Here is a 21,602-nt window from a genome sequence, read left to right on the forward strand (position 1 = left end):
TCCTCCTCGCCACACTGCAGCCTCCCTTCTTCTCTCCCAGCCTCTCTCCACACTGCAGCCTCCCTTCTCTCCTCAGCCTCCCTTCTCTCCTCAGCCTCCTCCTCGCCACACTGCAGCCTCCCTTCTTCTCTCCCAGCCTCTCTCCACACTGCAGCCTCCCTTCTCCTCAGCCTCCCTTCTTCTCTCAGCCTCTCTCCACACTGCAGCCTCCCTTCTTCTCTCAGCCTCTCCCACACTGCAGCCTCCCTTCTCCTCAGCCTCCCTTCTTCTCTCAGCCTCTCTCCACACTGCAGCCTCCCTTCTCTCAGCCTCTCTCCACACTGCAGCCTCCCTTCTTCTCTCAGCCTCTCTCCACACTGCAGCCTCCCTTCTTCTCTCAGCCTCTCTCCACACTGCAGCCTCCCTTCTCTCAGCCTCTCTCTACACTGCAGCCTCCCTTCTTCTCTCAGCCTCCTCCTCGCCACACTGCAGCCTCCCTTCTCCTCAGCCTCTCGCCACACTGCAGCCTCCCTTCTTCTCTCGGCCTCTCTCCACACTGCAGCCTCCCTTCTTCTCTCAGCCTCCTCCTCGCCACACTGCAGCCTCCCTTCTCAGCCTCTCCCACACTGCAGCCTCCCTTCTCCTCAGCCTCTCGCCACACTGCAGCCTCCCTTCTCTCCTCAGCCTCCCTTCTCTCAGCCTCCCTTCTTCTCTCAGCCTCCCTTCTTCTCTCAGCCTCCCTTCTTCTCTCAGCCTCCCTTCTTCTCTCAGCCTCTCCCACACTGCAGCCTCCCTTCTCCTCAGCCTCCCTTCTTCTCTCAGCCTCCCTTCTCCTCAGCCTCTCTCCACACTGCAGCCTCCCTTCTCTCAGCCTCCTCCTCGCCACACTGCAGCCTCCCTTCTCTCAGCCTCCCCCTCAGCCTCCCTTCTTCCCTCAGCCTCCCTTCTTCCCTCAGCCTCTCCCACACTGCAGCCTCCCTTCTCCTCAGCCTCCCTTCTTCTCTCAGCCTCTCTCCACACTGCAGCCTCCCTTCTTCTCTCCCAGCCTCTCTCCACACTGCAGCCTCCCTTCTCTCCTCAGCCTCCCTTCTCTCCTCAGCCTCCTCCTCGCCACACTGCAGCCTCCCTTCTCTCCCAGCCTCTCTCCACACTGCAGCCTCCCTTCTCTCCTCAGCCTCCCTTCTCTCCTCAGCCTCCTCCTCGCCACACTGCAGCCTCCCTTCTTCTCTCCCAGCCTCTCTCCACACTGCAGCCTCCCTTCTCCTCAGCCTCCCTTCTTCTCTCAGCCTCTCTCCACACTGCAGCCTCCCTTCTTCTCTCAGCCTCTCCCACACTGCAGCCTCCCTTCTCCTCAGCCTCCCTTCTTCCCTCAGCCTCCCTTCTCCTCAGCCTCTCCCACACTGCAGCCTCCCTTCTCCTCAGCCTCCTCCTCGCCACACTGCAGCCTCCCTTCTCCTCAGCCTCCCTTCTCTCAGCCTCTCTCCACACTGCAGCCTCCCTTCTTCTCTCAGCCTCTCTCCACACTGCAGCCTCCCTTCTTCTCTCAGCCTCCTCCTCGCCACACTGCAGCCTCCCTTCTTCTCTCCCAGCCTCTCTCCACACTGCAGCCTCCCTTCTTCTCTCAGCCTCCCTTCTCCTCAGCCTCTCCCACACTGCAGCCTCCCTTCTCCTCAGCCTCCCTTCTTCTCTCAGCCTCTCTCCACACTGCAGCCTCCCTTCTTCTCTCCCAGCCTCTCTCCACACTGCAGCCTCCCTTCTCTCCTCAGCCTCCCTTCTCTCCTCAGCCTCCCTTCTCTCCTCAGCCTCCTCCTCGCCACACTGCAGCCTCCCTTCTTCTCTCCCAGCCTCTCTCCACACTGCAGCCTCCCTTCTCTCCTCAGCCTCCCTTCTCTCCTCAGCCTCCTCCTCGCCACACTGCAGCCTCCCTTCTCCTCAGCCTCCCTTCTTCTCTCAGCCTCTCTCCACACTGCAGCCTCCCTTCTCCTCAGCCTCCCTTCTTCCCTCAGCCTCCCTTCTCCTCAGCCTCTCCCACACTGCAGCCTCCCTTCTCCTCAGCCTCCTCCTCGCCACACTGCAGCCTCCCTTCTCCTCAGCCTCCCTTCTTCTCTCAGCCTCTCTCCACACTGCAGCCTCCCTTCTTCTCTCAGCCTCTCTCCACACTGCAGCCTCCCTTCTTCTCTCAGCCTCTTCCTCGCCATACTGCAGCCTCCCTTCTTCTCTCCCAGCCTCTCTCCACACTGCAGCCTCCCTTCTCTCCTCAGCCTCCCTTCTCTCAGCCTCCCTTCTCCTCAGCCTCCTCCTCGCCACACTGCAGCCTCCCTTCTTCTCTCCCAGCCTCTCTCCACACTGCAGCCTCCATTCTCCTCAGCCTCCCTTCTTCTCTCCCAGCCTCTCTCCACACTGCAGCCTCCCTTCTCTCCTCAGCCTCCCTTCTCTCAGCCTCCCTTCTTCTCTCAGCCTCCTCCTCGCCACACTGCAGCCTCCCTTCTTCTCTCCCAGCCTCTCTCCACACTGCAGCCTCCCTTCTCCTCAGCCTCCCTTCTTCTCTCAGCCTCTCTCCACACTGCAGCCTCCCTTCTTCTCTCAGCCTCTCCCACACTGCAGCCTCCCTTCTCCTCAGCCTCCCTTCTTCTCTCAGCCTCTCTCCACACTGCAGCCTCCCTTCTTCTCTCAGCCTCTCCCACACTGCAGCCTCCCTTCTCCTCAGCCTCCCTTCTTCTCTCAGCCTCTCTCCACACTGCAGCCTCCCTTCTTCTCTCAGCCTCTCTCCACACTGCAGCCTCCCTTCTTCTCTCAGCCTCTCTCCACACTGCAGCCTCCCTTCTTCTCTCAGCCTCCTCCTCGCCACACTGCAGCCTCCCTTCTTCTCTCCCAGCCTCTCTCCACACTGCAGCCTCCCTTCTCTCCTCAGCCTCCACACCTTCTGCGTCGCCTCTCTCGATTCTTCTCAGCTTCCGCGCTCCGCAGGTGAGTTGTTCATCAAGGGTGTAAATCTCTCAACCAATCAGAGCGCAGACACGTGACACACGCAGCCAATAGAGCGCGGCCGCACAGCTGCCTCAGCGTCACTTTATATTTCCCGCTATTTTTTTTTTGTTACCTGAGAGTCTGACGCGCGAGTGGGCGGGGTCTCTCAGTAGCTTCCAATCAACTAGTATCACCAGTGACTGACAGAGCAGAGGGCCAATCAAGAGCGAGCCTAGCGCTCCGCTGAGGTATATAAACTAGGAGCAACGGGCGGGGCTTGGCTCACAGAAACAGGTGGGGGAGGGGCTAACATCGAAAACACCGGACCAACGGCTCTCAGCTGAGGAGAATGAGCGAGGTGGAGGCGCGGGGCCCGGAGCGGGCGACGGAGGCGGAGCCCACCGACCAACCTGCGGCGGCGGCCCGGAGCCAGGCGGCCAAGAAAGTGCTGGGTGAGGGGGAGCCGGATATACCGGCCGGTGCGATATCGCGACATGTGTGTGGAGAATGTCATCTGTCGTGTCACCATGTGTGTGGAGACTGTCACCTGTCGTGTGCGATATCGCGATGTGTGTGTGGAGACTGTCACCTGTCGTGTGTGTGGAGACTGTCACCTGTGGTGTGTGTGGAGACTGTCACCTGTGGTGTGCGTGGAGACTGTCACCTGTGGTGTGCGTGGAGACTGTCACCTGTGGTGTGCGTGGAGACTGTCACCTGTGGTGTGCGTGGAGACTGTCACCTGTGGTGTGCGTGGAGACTGTCACCTGTGGTGTGCGTGGAGACTGTCACCTGTGGTGTGCGTGGAGACTGTCACCTGTGGTGTGCGTGGAGACTGTCACCTGTGGTGTGCGTGGAGACTGTCACCTGTGGTGTGCGTGGAGACTGTCACCTGTGGTGTGCGTGGAGACTGTCACCTGTGGTGTGCGTGGAGACTGTCACCTGTGGTGTGCGATATCGCGATGTGTGTGTGGAGACTGTCACCTGTCGTGTGTGTGTGTGTGGAGACTGTCACCTGTCGTGTGTGTGTGTGTGGAGACTGTCACCTGTCGTGTGTGTGTGTGTGTGGAGACTGTCACCTGTCGTGTGTGTGTGTGTGTGGAGACTGTCACCTGTCGTGTGTGTGTGTGTGTGTGGAGACTGTCACCTGTCGTGTGTGTGTGTGTGTGTGGAGACTGTCACCTGTCGTGTGTGTGTGTGTGTGTGGAGACTGTCACCTGTCGTGTGTGTGTGTGTGTGTGGAGACTGTCACCTGTCGTGTGTGTGTGTGTGTGTGGAGACTGTCACCTGTCGTGTGTGTGTGTGTGTGTGGAGACTGTCACCTGTCGTGTGTGTGTGTGTGTGTGGAGACTGTCACCTGTCGTGTGTGTGTGTGTGTGTGGAGACTGTCACCTGTCGTGTGTGTGTGTGTGTGTGGAGACTGTCACCTGTCGTGTGTGTGTGTGTGTGTGGAGACTGTCACCTGTCGTGTGTGTGTGTGTGTGTGGAGACTGTCACCTGTCGTGTGCGATATCGCGATGTGTGTGTGGAGACTGTCACCTGTCGTGTGTGTGGAGACTGTCACCTGTGGTGTGTGTGGAGACTGTCACCTGTGGTGTGCGTGGAGACTGTCACCTGTGGTGTGCGTGGAGACTGTCACCTGTGGTGTGCGTGGAGACTGTCACCTGTGGTGTGCGTGGAGACTGTCACCTGTGGTGTGCGTGGAGACTGTCACCTGTGGTGTGCGTGGAGACTGTCACCTGTGGTGTGCGTGGAGACTGTCACCTGTGGTGTGCGTGGAGACTGTCACCTGTGGTGTGCGTGGAGACTGTCACCTGTGGTGTGCGTGGAGACTGTCACCTGTGGTGTGCGTGGAGACTGTCACCTGTGGTGTGCGTGGAGACTGTCACCTGTGGTGTGCGTGGAGACTGTCACCTGTGGTGTGCGTGGAGACTGTCACCTGTGGTGTGCGTGGAGACTGTCACCTGTGGTGTGCGATATCGCGATGTGTGTGTGGAGACTGTCACCTGTCGTGTGTGTGTGTGTGGAGACTGTCACCTGTCGTGTGTGTGTGTGTGGAGACTGTCACCTGTCGTGTGTGTGTGTGTGGAGACTGTCACCTGTCGTGTGTGTGTGTGTGTGGAGACTGTCACCTGTCGTGTGTGTGTGTGTGTGTGGAGACTGTCACCTGTCGTGTGTGTGTGTGTGTGTGGAGACTGTCACCTGTCGTGTGTGTGTGTGTGTGTGGAGACTGTCACCTGTCGTGTGTGTGTGTGTGTGTGGAGACTGTCACCTGTCGTGTGTGTGTGTGTGTGTGGAGACTGTCACCTGTCGTGTGTGTGTGTGTGTGTGTGGAGACTGTCACCTGTCGTGTGTGTGTGTGTGTGTGGAGACTGTCACCTGTCGTGTGTGTGTGTGTGTGTGGAGACTGTCACCTGTCGTGTGTGTGTGTGTGTGTGGAGACTGTCACCTGTCGTGTGTGTGTGTGTGTGTGGAGACTGTCACCTGTCGTGTGTGTGTGTGTGTGTGGAGACTGTCACCTGTCGTGTGTGTGTGTGTGTGGAGACTGTCACCTGTCGTGTGTGTGTGTGTGTGTGGAGACTGTCACCTGTCGTGTGTGTGTGTGTGTGTGGAGACTGTCACCTGTCGTGTGTGTGTGTGGAGACTGTCACCTGTCGTGTGTGTGTGTGGAGACTGTCACCTGTCGTGTGTGTGTGTGTGTGTGGAGACTGTCACCTGTCGTGTGTGTGTGTGTGCGTGGAGACTGTCACCTGTCGTGTGTGTGTGTGTGCGTGGAGACTGTCACCTGTCGTGTGTGTGTGTGTGCGTGGAGACTGTCACCTGTCGTGTGTGTGTGTGTGCGTGGAGACTGTCACCTGTCGTGTGTGTGTGTGTGCGTGGAGACTGTCACCTGTCGTGTGTGTGTGCGTGGAGACTGTCACCTGTCGTGTACAACTGTCACAGCCTCCATCTACACAACATAGAACTATTACTCCATGGTGCTGAACATGAGGAGGGCTGACAGAGCACAGGTATCACAGAGGACCCTGCCCGGGGGCTGCCGTGCTGCAGGGCGGTGAGGCGGGGGCTCTGGTGGTGGTGATGGTGAGGCGGGGGCTGTGGTGGTGATGGTGAGGCGGGGACTCTGGTGGTGGCGATGGTGAGGCGGGGGCTGGCTCTGGTGGTGGAGATGGTGAGGCGGGGGCTGGCTCTGGTGGTGGCGATGGTGAGGCGGGGGTTGGATCTGGTGGTGATGGTGAGGCGGGTAGCTGGCTCTGGTGGTGGTGATGGTGAGGCGGGGGTTGGCTCTGGTGATGGTGAGGCGGGGGTTGGCTCTGGTGGTGGTGATGGTGAGGCGGGGGCTGGCTGTGGTGATGGTGAGGCGGGGGCTCTGGTGGCGGAGGTGAGGCGGGGGCTCTGGTGGTGGTAACACAGTAACATAGTTTTGAAGGCTGAAGGAAGACCTTATGTCCATCTAGTTCAGCCTATTTTTAGTGCAGCTGTTCTGCATTGTTGATCCTGGGGAAGGCAAAAAACCCACAGAGTAGAAGACAATTTTCTCCATAGGGAAAAAAATTCCTTCCCCTAAGCTGGGTCACCATCTACCTATAATATTCTGTTATTCGTAACCTTCTATCCTGTTACTCACAAGAAAAGCCTCCATTCCTTTCTTACATTCATTCAGTGAGTTGGCCATCACCACTTCCTCAGGGAGAGAATTCCAGAGCCTCACTGCTCTTACCGTGAAGAACCCTCTTCTATGCTGGGGCAGAAATTGTCTTTCCTCCAAACGAAGAGAATGCCCCCTTGTTCTTGTCACAGTCCTTGGTACAAACAGTTCATTGGAGAGATCTCTGTATTGCCCTCTGATATACTTGTACATATATATTAGGTCTCCCCTAAGTCTTCTCTTTTCTAGAGTAAATAGACCTTATTTTGATAACCTTTCTGGGTATTGTAGTGAACCAACTCCATTTATCATTTTAGTAGCCCGCCTTTGAACCCTTTCAAGTTCAGTAATGTCTTTCTTGAGCACCGGCGTCCAAAATTGCACACAATCCTCCAAGTGTGGTCTGACGAGTGATTTGTACAGAGGGAGAATTATGTTTTCATCTCGTGTCCTCAGACCTCTTCTAATGCATCCCATGACCCTATTTGCTTTGGCAGCTGCCTGACACTGGGCACTCCAATTTAGCTTCTTATTGACTATTTAGCTTCTTATTGATGCCGGCTATGTGCACACGTTGCAGAAAATTTCTGCACAAAAACCTGAATCCCTTCCCAGAAACCGCACCTATTTTTCCACGGCGGTTTTTGCGCGGTTTTGATGCGTGTTTGATGCGTTTTTTACTGCAGCGGTTTCTAAAAGCATGGGAGAAGCCTAAACCGCGGAAAAAAACGCAAAATTAATGTGCATGCTGCGGTTTTTACCGCGATGCGGTTTTTTCACGGTAAAAAACGCATCAATGTGCACAAAAAGTGCAAAATGCATAGAAATGTATGGGAAGCTTATTTTTAGCGGTTTTATAGTTAAAACCGCGGTAAAAACCGCTAAAAAAACGCTGTGTGTGAACACAGTGGTGAGGTGGCAGCGGGGTCATTGCAGGCTGTAGGCTTTCCTGAAGAGGTGGGTTTTCAGGTTCCGTCTGAAGGATCTGAGTGTGGTTGATAGCCAGACGTGTTGGGGCAAAGAATTCCAGAGGATGGGGGATATTCGGGAGAAGTCTTGGAGGTGGTTGGGTGAGGAGTGAATAATTGTGGAGGAGAGGAGGTTTTGGGATGACCGGAGATTACGTGAGGGAAGGTATCGGGAGATTAGTTCACAGACAAATGGGGGAGACAAGCTATAGATGGCCTTGTAGGTCAGTATTAGTAATTTAAACTGGATACGCTGAGGGAATGGGAGCCAGTGAAGAGATTTGCAGAGGGGACAAGTGGAGGAGTAGCGAGGAGAGGGATGAATTAGTTGGACAGCAGAGTTGAATATGGACTGGAGAGGTGCGAGGGTGTTAGCAGGGAGACCACAGAAAAGGATGTTGCAGTAGTCGAGGCGGGAGATGAGGGCATGCACAAGCATTTTAGTAGATTGAGGGAAGGACAGATTCTGGAAATATTTGAGCTGGAGGCGACAGACGGTAGAAAGAGCTTGGATGTGCAATATATATACACCTACTATATACAGTTGTGGCCAAAAGTATTGACACCCCTGCAATTCTGTCAGATAATACTCAGTTTCTTCCTGAAAATGATTGCAAACACAAATTCTTTGGTATTATTATCTTCATTTAATTTGTCTTAAATGAAAAAACACAAAAGAGAATGAAGCAAAAAGCAAAACATTGATCATTTCACACAAAACTCCAAAAATGGGCCAGACAAAAGTATTGGCACCCTCAGCCTAATACTTGGTTGCACAACCTTTAGCCAAAATAACTGCGACCAACCGCTTCCGGTAACCATCAATGAGTTTCTTACAATGCCCTGCTGGAATTTTAGACCATTCTTCTTTGGCAAACTGCTCCAGGTCCCTGATATTTGAAGGGTGCCTTCTCCAGACTGCCATTTTTAGATCTCTCCACAGGTGTTCTATGGGATTCGGGTCTGGACTCATTGCTGGCCACCTTAGACGTCTCCAATGCTTTCTCTCAAACCATTTTCTAGTGCTTTTTGAAGTGTGTTTTGGGTCATTGTCCTTCTGGAAGACCCATGACCTCTGAGGGAGACCCAGCTTTCTCACACTGGGCCCTACAATATGCTGCAAAATTTGTTGGTAGTCTTCAGACTTCATAATGCCATGCACACGGTCAAGCAGTCCAGTGCCAGAGGCAGCAAAGCAACCCCAAAACATCAGGGAACCTCCGCCATGTTTGACTGTAGGGACCGTGTTCTTTTCTTTGAATGCCTTTTTGTTTTCTCCTGTAAACTCTGTTGATGCCTTTGCCCAAAAAGCTCTACTTTTGTCTCATCTGACCAGAGAACATTCTTCCAAAACATTTTAGGCTTTTTCAGGTAAGTTTTGGCAAACTCCAGCCTGACTTTTTTATGACTCGGGGTAAGAAGTGGGGTCTTCCTGGGTCTCCTACCATACAGTTCCTTTTCAGACGCCGACGGATAGTACGGGTTGACACTGTTGTACCCTCGGACTGCAGGGCAGCTTGAACTTGTATGGATGTTAGTCGATGTTCTTTATCCAACATACGCACAATCTTGCGTTGAAATCTCTTGTCAATTTTTCTTTTCCGTCCACATCTAGGGAGGTTAGCCACAGTGCCATGGGCTTTACACTTCTTGATGACACTGCGCACGGTAGACACAGGAACATTCAGGTCTTTGGAGATGGACTTGTAGCCTTGAGATTGCTCATGTTTCCTCACAATTAGGTTTCTCAAGTCCTCAGACAGTTCTTTGGTCTTCTTTCATTTCTCCATGCTCAATGTGGTTCACACAAGGACACAGGACAGAGGTTGAGTCAACTTTATTCCATGTCAACTGGCTGCAAGTGGGATTTAGTTATTGCCAACACCTGTTAGGTGCCACAGGTAAGTTACAGGTGCTGCTAATTACACAAATTAGAGAAGCATCACAGGATGGGGGCCATAGAAGTCCATGGCATAGGGAAGGGGGATGGGGGCAGATCCAGGGTGGGGGCAGATCCAGGGTGGGGGCCATAGAAGTCCATGGCATATCATAGTTCTTTCTTGCAGTCTGACATTCGCTCACATATTGCACTGCTATCTCCACTGCTCTCTTCTTCCCCCAGCAGGATATATGTTTTCTCTTCCTCCTTCATGGTGATGAAATCCGGGAAGAGTTGTGTGTCCCTCACTGCTGAGTATTTGGGGCAGTGTAGCAGGAAGTGGGTCTCATCCTCTAGGGCCTCCATAGAATCATAGAAACGTAGAGTTGGAAGGGACCTCCTGGGCCATCTGGTCCAACCCCCTGCTCAAAGCAGGATTCGCTAAATCATCCCATCCAGGTCACAGTGTTGGCACAGTCTTTCCTCCCTGGGCTTGTTGCTCTGCCTGTGTCGACTGGATTCGATGGCCAGACTGTGGGCACTGAGTCTATACCGGCTCAGGATCTTGCGGTCTCTGGGGTCCGGGAGTTTCTCCAGATATGGGGCCAGTCTGTAGTCTCTGTAGACTCCGGTACATGGTCAGTTTCTGTGAGCTGATGATGTCGTTCTTCCAGTCACTTACGTACCTCTCCTGGCCTTTGTCTACCATCTTCCTGATTCTGGCTTTTGTCAGGTTGTTGTGATTGGTGTTCTGGTCAGGTTGGGTTTGGGTGGGCTGTTCCAAGGGTCCTGGTTTATCTGTTTCACCTACATGTGTCAGGGCTTTATGGTGATGGGAGCTTGGATTGCTCCTTTGTAGGTGAGCCTGGAATGGCAGTTCCCTCTTTAGAACAGTTAGGTGTAGAGGGAGTCTGCCCGGCAAGCACTGTTGGAGGTGCTCCGATGGACTTGACATTTCCGGCCACAGAACTGCCGCTCACTGGATTTTTTTTCTTTTTCGGACCATTCTCTGTAAACCCTAGAGATGGTTGTGAGTGAAAATCCCAGTAGATCAGCAGTTTCTGAAATTCTCAGACCAGCCCTTCTGGCACCAACAATCATGCCACGTTCAAAGGCACTCAAATCACCTTTCTTCCCCATACTGATGCTCGGTTTGAACTGCAGGAGATTGTCTTGACCATGTCTACATGCCTAAATGCACTGAGTTGCCGCCATGTGATTGGCAGATTAGAAATTAAGTCTTAACACACAGTTGGACAGGTGTACCTAATAAAGTGGCCAGTGAGTGTGTGTATGTATGTGTGTATATATATATATATATATATATATCTACTATATACCTGTATACACCACATATATATATACCTGTATACACCACATATATATATACCTGTATACACCACATATATATACACACCTACTATATACCTGTATACACCACATATATACGCCTACTATATACCTGTATACAATATATATACACACCTACTATATACCTGTAAACTGTTCAATATTGTGCTAAGTGCTGGCTACTTCCCTCGTACCTGGAATCAAGGCTTCATCTCACCCATTCACAAGAGTGGGGACCAGTACGACCCAGCCAACTACAGAGGAATATGTGTCAGCAGCAACCTGGGGAAACTGTTCAACAGTATCCTGAACAAAAGGATCCTCAGTTTCCTCACCGAGCACAACGTCCTCAGCAAGAACCAATTGGGGTTCATGCCAAACCACCGACCATATCTACACCCTGCACAGCGTCATTCAGAGCCACGTCTACAACACAAAGAACGGGAAGATATACGCCTGTTTCGTGGACATTAGAAAGGCTTTTGACTCAGTGTGGCACCTGGGCCTGTTACTGAAACTGCTGGAGAGCGGAATAGGAAGAAAGACCTACTATGTTATCAAAAGCTCCTACACCGAGAACCTCTGCAGTGTGAGTGTGAGCGGCAGAACGGCTGAATTCCAGCAGAGCCGGGGAGTCACGGCTGCACCCTAAGTCCAACGCTCTTCAATATTTACAACAATGAGTTGGCCACTTCTCTGGAATCTTCCACAGCACCAGGTCTCACCCTCCATGACTCCCAGGTGAAATTTTTGCTGTATGCAGATGACCAACTGCTGCTTTCACCAACTGAGAAAGGTCTTCAAGAAAACCAGAAAATCCTGGAGAACCTCAGCTCCACATGGGCACTACCGATCAATGCAAAGAAAATCAACATCATGGTGTTCCAGAAAAGAAAACCAACATCGAACCAGCACCTTTCATTTGTGCTAAACTGCGTTCTTACAGAAACGGACAAATATAGCTACCTGGGCCTAGAGATTCACCGGTCAGGGAGCTTCAAACAAGCCATAGATACCCTGAAGGACAAGGCCTGCAAAACCTTCTATGCCATCCGAAGGAAACTCTACCATATGAAGCCGCCAGTGAGGGTCTGGCTAAAAATCTTCGGTGCCATAATCACCCGAATCCTCCTGTACAGCAGTGAAGTCTGGGGCCCTCACACCTACCCAGACTGGTCAAGGTGGGATTCCAGCCCAACAAATATTCCACCTGGAATTCTGTAAACACCTCCAAGTCCATCGGAGCACCTCCAACAGTGCCTGCTGTGCTGAGCTGGGCAGATTCCCACTGCACCTAGCGGTCCTGAAGAGGGCGCTGTCCTTCCAGGCTCACCTACAGAGTAGCAACCCAAGCTCCCATCACCATAAAGCCATGGTCTCGACAAACCAGGACCCCTGGAACAGCTCATCCAAACCCAACCTGACTGAACCTTCAACCATAGGAACCTGATAAAAGCCAGAATCAGGAAGATGGTTGATGACGGCCAGGAGAGATACGTGAGTAACTGGAAGAACGACCGCATCAGCTCACAGAAACTGACCATGTACCGGAGTCTACAGAGAGACTACAGACTGGCCCCATATCTGGAGAAACTCCCAGACCCCAGAGACCGCAAGATCCTGAGCTGATAGACTTAGTGTCCACAGTCTGGCCATCGAGGTCGGCCGGCACAAACAGAGCTACAAGCCCAGGGAGGAAAGACTGTGCCAACACTGTGACCAGGAGGCCCTGGAGGATGAGACCCACTTCCTGCTACACTGCTCCAAGTACTCAGCAGTGAGGGACACTCACTTCAGGAGACTCGCATCTCTTCCTGGATTTCATCACCATGAAGGAGGAAGAGAAAATATATATCCTGCTGAGGGAAGAAAGCGCGGTGGAGATAGCAGCGCAATATGTGAGCGCATGCCATAGACTGCGAGAAAGACAACCATGATATGCCATGGACTTCCTTACCCCCACCCTGTACCCCATACATCGTTCCTACAGTCCCCTCCATTATCCCCAGTCCCTACTCCCTATTCCCTACTGTACACTTGCTTTGGCAAAACTACTGTTTATTTGGTCCTGAAAATAAAGCTTCATTGAATTGAATATATACACCTACTACCCTGTTTCCCCGAAAGTAGGACCCCCCCCGAAAGTAAGACAGGGTGGGGGTTACGGGGGGGTCCTTCAATGTAAGGCCTCCCCCGAATGTAAGGCAGGGTTGGGGGCCGCTGTGAAATGTAAGGCCCTTACCTTTGGGCCGCCGCTGTCCCCCATTGGGTCCCCAGGCTCCAGAGGTGTCCTCAGGTGCAGCTGGGCGGGTCCAGCGCTCATGGGGTTAACTCGCCGTGTTAACCCCGCAATCCGCCCAGCTCAACAGCTCATTGGCCGCCCCTGTTCCCCACGTCACCGCCGGCCCCCGGCTCGAGCACTGATTGGTCCAGCAGCTTGGGCTGTAATTGGCCGCCCCAGCCCCACGTCACCGCTGTTTCCCTGCTGATTGGCACAGCGTTCCCTGCAGCACAGGCCTTCCGCACCCACAGCCGCACCGCAGAGGAAAACGTCCAGCATTTAAAAACCAAGTAGGGAAACATGTACTGTATGGGGCTGTGTGCAGTGGGATACGGCACTGTTATGGGGTGTGGGGCTGTGTGCAGTGGGATACGGCACTGTTATGGGGTGTGGGGCTGTGTGCAGTGGGATACGGCACTGTTATGGGGTGTGGGGCTGTGTGCAGTGGGATACGGCACTGTTATGGGGTATAACAGCATGTTAATAAATGTTAATTTATTGGTTAAAAAGAAATTGTCATTTTTTTTCGGCTAATGTAAGACCTCCCCCGAAAGTAAGACAGGGTGGGACTTTTTGGGGTAAAATTAATGTAAGACAGGGTCTTACTTTCGGGGAAACACGGTATATACCTGTATACACCACATATCCCCAGTTATACACATGCGGAGGCCTTTTTGGTGCGGTTTCTTAAATTTTTTTATTTTTTTTCTTGCAGCGACCCAGGTACAGGGGACAGTGAAATGGTTTAATGTCCGCAATGGTTATGGATTTATCAACCGGTATGTGATTATGCACGTTGTCCTGTGCCCCATCGCATTATAGCAAGTTCTGACCCCACGTCTCTCCACAGGAATGACACAAAGGACGACGTGTTTGTCCACCAGGTAAAGAGGGCAATTCTGATATGGGGTGTGATGTATATGGGATTTGACTGACACAAGTGGAATCTAGTGGGTGATTTGGGGGATATCATTGACAGAGGTGGGGTGGCTTAGTTTTTAGGAAATGTGAGAATAGTCGTCACGATCCCACCGCTGACACCGATGTCACGGACGGGGATGTGACCTTTGGCCGCACACAGCTATCGCAGGCACAGGGTGGCTTATCTTAGTTATCCCACTGCTGTCACCGTGTGATAAATAGCAAGCTAGTCTTGCCCTAACAATTTACCGCGGGGGGGCTTATTTTGGTTATCCCACCACTGCCACAATGTTACAAGCTGTCGGGATTTATGGATTGTAACTGGGTCTTCTGTGCTGTAATACCTCTTACATTACCACCCCGTGTTTCAGGAGGTCCACTCTGCTTTTCCTCACTTCTGGATGAAGGACGCTGGCTCGAAAGGCTTTGTAACATGAGAACATGTAAAAGATCACTGCTTCTCCACGTGTTTCCAGTGTGACATTTTACTCACCGGTCTCAGAATATATACATACAGAGGACCGGACAATCAATGAGGCGGGCCAGTAGATAACAGGCTCCAATTAAGATGCCAGACGTACATTACAATAGCCGCAGGTGGCCGGCGACCCCCAATCATTTACCATGGGATTTACAAAGGTGGGGGGAGATCAGAAGTGGGATATCTCGTTTACCTCTGCCCAGGGGTCGCAGCAAGTCGGTTGCTGCGTTAGGGGTATGCATCTCACATTGCACCCATCATACATGCATCTCCTATTTGGGGTGCTGGGGGGTTCTGTAACATGGATATCCCGCTTTCCCAGTTCCACTTTGGAACTTGCAGCTCTCCGGCGCCCACTTAACCCTCTGGTCAGTCAGGGAACTACACCTGGGTTAATTGGTCGCCGGACAGGCCGCTCACTGTGGACTAGCTGTTAGGTGCGCTGCAGTGAGGGAATTCTAAATGCTCTGGCTGCAGCCACACAATCAGCTTATAAAACCCCTTCTGTCGCTGCCAGCTTCACCCACCCAACCGGGACCACACTTCGCTGCCACCAGCTACGATTCTCTTAATAAGTTAATTAAGAGAATCCGTAGCAAACCCCCAAATTAGTAGCGTAATTACTTCAGGCACATGTACATTCGCCACAGAGCAAGGAGACAGAACTAATAAATTTTATAGTTTATTCCCAAAAAGGGGCAGTGTTTATAGAAGATAAAAAGGCTTTACAAAATGAGACAATAAGATATGTACAATGCAAATTACAAAATAGAGGATGAAGCAGTAAATACACTTACATAATGCTTAGATCATGTCAGGCAGAACCATGCGGGGAGGAGGAGCCACACGTCGCCACTCATTTGAGATCTTACTGGCACAGCATCCCAAGCTAGAATGACCTCCCGACTGAGTGAGTGTACTCTATAGTTCTGGTAATGAAATCCATAAAAGGGGCCGAGTTACTGGGGTCATCCCCTTTTCTCTAAGTTACGCTTAACTGGGCTTAAAAACCTAGCAGTGTATCCCCAGACAGATCATTCCTCTTCTCTTGAAATAAGCTTTCCTGTGAGTCCACACACAGGCTGTCTATTTGCCTCCATCCCAAAGAAATCCATTTCTCGGTTTCTGTTGAGGCTAGAACTTGGCAAGAACCATCGTAGTGAAGCCGGATCGGAGCACTTTACCATATGCCATTTTTATATTTGTAGCACAGACTGCGGTCACATTATGGCTACTCTAATATCTCCCATTCATATGCCTCACCATATGGCTCAGACAAAAAGCATTCCTTAGCTGGGGAGGGGGGAAGAGCAGATGCAGGTCCAGAGCTGCAGTGTGTGACAAGGGGGAAAGAAGGGGGGTCTGTGCTGCTATGAATCCTTCTAGAAAGTGTAGAGAATGGAAGGTTCCGTAGAAATCATACCTGATATTTTAAATTACCGTCACAGGCGTAGTTGGTTATTAAGTGATGTGGAGGTGTTTGACAGCTAATGAGTGGGTCATGAATAGATATGTGGATGACACCAGTTGTGTGGTGGTTAATTGGGGGATGAATGGATAGAAGGATGACACCAGTTGTGTGGTGGCTAATTGGGTGATGAATGGATAGGAGGATGACACCAGTTGTGTGGTGGGTAATTGGGGGATGAATGGATAGAAGGATGACACCAGTGAGGTGTGGTGGGTAATTGGGGGATGAATGGATAGGAGGATGACACCAGTGAGGTGTGGTGGCTAATTGGGGGATGAATGGATAGAAGGATGACACCAGTTGTGTGGTGGCTAATTGGGTGATGAATGGATAGGAGGATGACACCAGTGAGGTGTGGTGGGTAATTGGGGGATGAATGGATAGAAGGATGACACCAGTGAGGTGTGGTGGGTAATTGGGGGATGAATGGATAGGAGGATGACACCAGTGAGGTGTGGTGGGTAATTGGGGGATGAATGGATAGGAGGATGACACCAGTGAGGTATGGTGGGTAATTGGGGGATGAATGGATAGAAGGATGACACCAGTGAGGTGTGGTGGGTAATTGGGGGATGAATGGATAGGAGGATGACACCAGTGAGGTGTGGTGGCTAATTGGGGGATGAATGGATAGGAAGATGACACCAGTGAGGTGTGGTGGCTAATTGGGGGATGAATGGATAGGAAGATGACACCAGTGAGGTGTGGTGGCTAATTGGGGGATGAATGGATAGGAGGATGACACCAGTGAGGTGTGGTGGCTAATTGGGGGATGAATGGATAGGAGGATGACACCAGTGAGGTGTGGTGGCTAATTGGGGGATGAATGGATAGGAGGATGACACCAGTGAGGTGTGGTGGGTAATTGGGGGATGAATGGATAGGAGGATGACACCAGTGAGGTGTGGTGACTAATTGGGGGATGAATGGATAGAAGGATGACACCAGTGAGGTGTGGTGGCTAATTGGGTGATGAATGGATAGGAGGGTGACACAAGTGAGGTGTGGTGGGTAATTGGGGGATGAATGGATAGGAGGATGACACTAGTGAGGTGTGGTGGGTAATTGGGTGATGAATCATAGAATCGTAGAGTTGGAAGGGACCTCCTGGGCCATCTGGTCCAACCCCCTGCTCAAAGCAGGATTCGCTAAATCATCCCTGTTAGATGTCTGTCCAGCCTCTGTTTTGAAGACTTCCATTGAAGGAGAACTCACCACCTCCCGTGGCAGCCTGTTCCACTCATTGATCACTCTAACTGTCAAAAAGTTTTTTCTAATATCTAATCTGTCTCCTCCCATTCAGTTTCATCCCATTGCTTCTAGTCTTTCCTTGTGCAAATGAGAATAAAGTTGATCCTTCTACAATGTGACAGCCCTTTAGATATTTGTAGACAGCTATTAAGTCTCCTCTGTCTTCTTCTCTTTTGCAAACTAAACATTCCCAAATCCTGCAACCTTTCCTCATAAGACAGGGTTTGCAGACCGGTCACCATTCTGGCCGCTCTTTTCTGAACTTGCTCCAGTTTGTTGATGTCTTTTTTAAAATGTGGTGCCCAAAACTGGACACAATATTCCAGATGAGGTCTGACCAAAGAGGAGTAGAGGGCAATAATGACTTCACGTGATCTAGACTGTATGCTTATGTTAATACATCCTAGAATTCCATTTGCCTTTTTTGCTGCTGCATCACACTGTTGACTCATATTCAGTCTGTGATCTATTTGTATACCCAAGTCTTTTTCACATGTGCTGTATGATGGATAGGAGGATGACACCAGTGAGGTGTGGTGGGTAATTGGGGGATGAATGTATAGGATACCAGTGAGGTGTGGTGGGTAATTGGGGGATGAATGTATAGGATGATACCAGTGAGGTGTGGTGGGTAATTGGGGGATGAATGGATAGGAGGATGACACCAGTGAGGTGTGGTGGGTAATTGGATGATGAATGGATAGGAGGATGACACCATTGAGGTGTGGTGGGTAATTGGGGGATGAATGGATAGGAGGATGACACCAGTGAGGTGTGGTGGGTAATTGGATGATGAATGGATAGGAGGTTGACACCAGTGAGGTGTGGTGGGTAATTGGGGGATGAATGGATAGGAGGTTGACACCAGTGAGGTGTGGTGGGTTATTGGGGGATGAATGGATAGGAGGCTGACACCAGTGAGGTGTGGGTAATTGGATGATGAATGGATAGGAGGATGACACCAGTTAGGTGTGGTGGGTAATTGGGGGATGAATGGATAGGAGGATGACACCAGTGAGTTGTGGTGGGTAATTGGATGATGAATGGATAGGAGGATGACACCAGTGAGGTGTGGTGGGTAATTGGGGGATGAATGGATAGGAGGATGACACCAGTGAGGTGTGGTGGCTAATTGGGGGATGAATGGATAGGAGGATGACACCAGTGAGTTGTGGTGGGTAATTGGGGGATGAATGGATAGGAGGATGACACCAGTGAGGTGTGGTGGGTAATTGGGGGATGAATGGATAGGAGGATGACACCAGTGAGGTGTGGTGGGTAATTGGGGGATGAATGGATAGGAGGATGACACCAGTGAGGTGTGGTGGGTAATTGGGGGATGAATGGATAGGAGGATCACACCAGTGAGGTGGGTTAGTGGATGATGTATGGAGTAAGGTGTGGCTTAGTGGGTGGTGAGATATGATGGTGGGGTCAGGGTCCTGTTTGGTGTGGCCTCTTGGGGAGTACGTCTGCAGGGCTTCTGTAGTCTGCCCTGTAATCAGGGCAAGTGGTCCCTTTGTGGCCGCCTGGGGGATTTATGATGGCGTCTAAATGTTTCTCTTTTCAGACTGCCATAAAGAGGAACAATCCACGGAAATTTCTTCGCAGCGTTGGCGATGGTGAAACAGTGGAGTTTGACGTAGTGGAAGGAGAAAAGGTTTGTAACATTGGTGTCATCAGATATGTGGACCCCATGTTCTTCCCTGTAATCTCAGGGGTCCCCTCTAATACAGAGTATTGTCCCCTGTACATCCCTGGTTTGTCCGGGCTGAGAACATTGTGGCCTGCAGCGTGGGGACAGGTGACTAATCTGGCTGTGTCTGCAGGGTGCAGAGGCTGCCAATGTCACTGGTCCTGGTGGTGTTCCCGTTAAAGGAAGCAGATTTGCCCCCAATAGGCGTCGTTTTCGTCGGCGATTCTACCGGCCAAGGGGAGATAACACTACGGAGTCTAGTGGAGACGGTGTGAGCCCCGAGCAAGTGAGTGAAGGTGAACGAGCAGATGATGGCTCACCCCAGCAGAGACCCCCACAGCGTCGACGACCTCCTCCATTCTTCTACAGGCGGCGCTTTGGAAGAGGTTCAAGACCACCAGCTCAGCGGGACCCAGGGGCAGCGGTGAGTTGTGGGCCTGACTATCCATTGTTTGTCTTGCTGGGATGTGGACTTTGTTCATGAAAGACTTCAGTTCATGTCTTGCATGACCAACATGGTGCCCACCAGACTTGCTGTTACATCTCAGGGGCTTAGTTGCTGAGTATTTCTGGATGAGTTGACTTTTTATTTTTATCAATTTCTCATTGGTAATGACTGGCCACTTAACAAAACTTTCTACTACAAAACTTTTGTGGCTCATAGCGACCAATCACTGTGCCGCTGTCACGTGCTAATTTGGTGGGCTACACTGGATGCAAGAGCGTAGGCTACTTGTGGCGTAGATGGTTCTTGGCTCTGATGCACCAGGTCATCCTCGTGCTGCTATCCTTGCAGTCTTGTCATCTGCTCAGTGTAATATTCATGGTTCTGTTATAGAATAACGAGGCTAAAGACCTAACATCAGACACCCCCCAAAATGGAGAGGAGCAGCAGAGCGCCCCACCTCGCAGGTTCCGGCCCAGATTCCGCAGGTGAGACATGTTGGGTCAGAAGACTTGTCTGACACCTGACAACCTCTGCACAGAACCCGGATTGCACTATTGTGAATAAATGCGCTTGGGATGTGTGGCAGCCTTCGTCCCACCCGGCCGTTTCAAAGTTAGTTGTTACGAATTTCTGAGAAGGTTGCTCTAGGTTTCAGTCTTGGGAGGAATGAGATCTGTAGATGCAAGTTTCTTCCTGATCCAGTTTTGTGGGAATGTCACTCCCTGTAATACATGCTGGCTGTGAGCTTTTCCCCAACCTTCATTAGTGCTTGTCTCAGAGCAGCTTCATCCTTTCTCTCTGTTCGTTATGCTTTCCACCATACCTGCAGCCTATTCTCTGTCCTCTCTGAACACTGCTTCCCCACTCTCCACCATCCGTGTACTTGGAGGTGTTTGGGCAGTGTAGAACCTCGTCTTTGCTCCGATGTGAGGCTGTACGGGAGCAGCCTGCGTCTGGTCACGGACTCTTGTGGCTTCGGATTATTGGTTGCTGTCCACCACTGGTCTCATGTAAGCGTTTGGTGAATTTGACAGTGCTGTCTGTCCCGTGACATGGGCAGCAGTGTATGCCGCACCTATGATGAACTATCTTTGCAGACCCTACCGCCCACGACCTCCACCGCAGACTACTGAAGGAGGCGATGGTGAAACAAGAGCGGCATCTGATGAAGCTCCACGTCCAGAGCCTCAGCGACAGCGCAGTCGTCCATACTTCCAGCGACGCAGACAGCAAGGAGCGGCCCCTGGGCAAACGGCTGTCCAGGTGAGGCCTAAGTGCAGGCAGTGGAGTGACGTGCCTGCTGCTGAAATGGCACTGTTGTGACCACCTGTCCTTTACTCTTGTAGGGGGATGGTAAACACCCGGCAGAGTCCTCACAAGGGTCCACAGCAGACGACACATCCAGCAAATCTCCAGACACACCTGCAGAGGCCGGTGAAGCTCGCACACCGGTAAGGGTCGGGTATCACGGGTTAGGTGGTGGTGGATGTGAGCAGGTTGTTACGGTCTACCCCTCTGAAGAGGAGGGCGCTGAAGTGGCTGCCAGGCACAGACGTCTGTCATAAGGCGGCTATCCTCTATTACAATGATTGGCCAGGCAGCATCTTACAGGTCCAGTACTGACCATGGATGGGGCTTGCTGATGGCCCAAAGCTCTGCAGCTATAGTCACTGTATTCCTTCTCTTACAGGTGTCTGCTCTGAAGGAAGCCCCAGCTCTGGAGTGATTCTGCCTCAGGTACCTCCCAGGAGCCATGTGTAGGGTTGGGCTGATGCTTCCTGTAGATGTGGCACCAGGGTGTGCTTGGTCTACCTCCTCCACGTGGGGCACGTTTATGGCTGCAGATGCTTTTCTTGTCCTTTACTGACCAGTGTCTTTTTTTTTTCTCCCCCTGCAGGTACCATGGATACTTCCATCTTACAGCGACATGGACACTGGGCTCACGGTGGCACAGCGTGACATTGAGGCTGACGCAGCCTGCATCACAGCATTTGGGATTTGTTTTCACTTGTTTGGGTTTTCTTTGTTGCAATGACTTGTGCTAGTAAAGATGGAAGAGATGGTTACTCGTGTCCTGTGGTTCTGTGGTCCTAGATGGGGTCATACTGCAGCACCCGGTCTCCTGCCCCTGGTAACAAGATGGGCGTTATGGGACAGTCAGTCTCTGCCAAGGAGCGCTCTCGTGTTCTGGCATAGTGCCGTCCATGTTGTAGGCTGCTCATACTGAGCTGTGAAATAATTGCCGCCTTCAATTTGTTTTTTGT

General features: G+C 51.7%; 1 protein-coding gene across 1 annotated transcript; it reads left to right on the top strand.

Moving 5' to 3' along the window:
• The first annotated feature begins 3,219 nt into the window (after nt 1–3,219).
• Nucleotides 3,220–21,404, top strand: YBX2 (Y-box binding protein 2). Its single transcript, XM_073564051.1, has 10 exons — nt 3,220–3,398; nt 13,786–13,849; nt 13,921–13,954; nt 18,765–18,854; nt 19,024–19,314; nt 19,729–19,823; nt 20,436–20,601; nt 20,685–20,789; nt 21,029–21,075; nt 21,236–21,404. Exons 1-9 carry the CDS (start codon nt 3,296–3,298, stop codon nt 21,062–21,064), a joined length of 984 nt encoding a protein of 327 aa, XP_073420152.1. The 5' UTR covers nt 3,220–3,295; the 3' UTR covers nt 21,065–21,075; nt 21,236–21,404.
• Nucleotides 21,405–21,602: the final 198 nt, after the last annotated feature.

This window comes from Dendrobates tinctorius, unplaced genomic scaffold (genome assembly GCF_039654945.1).
Source record: "Dendrobates tinctorius isolate UK_male_01 unplaced genomic scaffold, ASM3965494v1 ptg000424l, whole genome shotgun sequence".
Taxonomy (NCBI): Eukaryota; Metazoa; Chordata; class Amphibia; order Anura; family Dendrobatidae; genus Dendrobates; species Dendrobates tinctorius.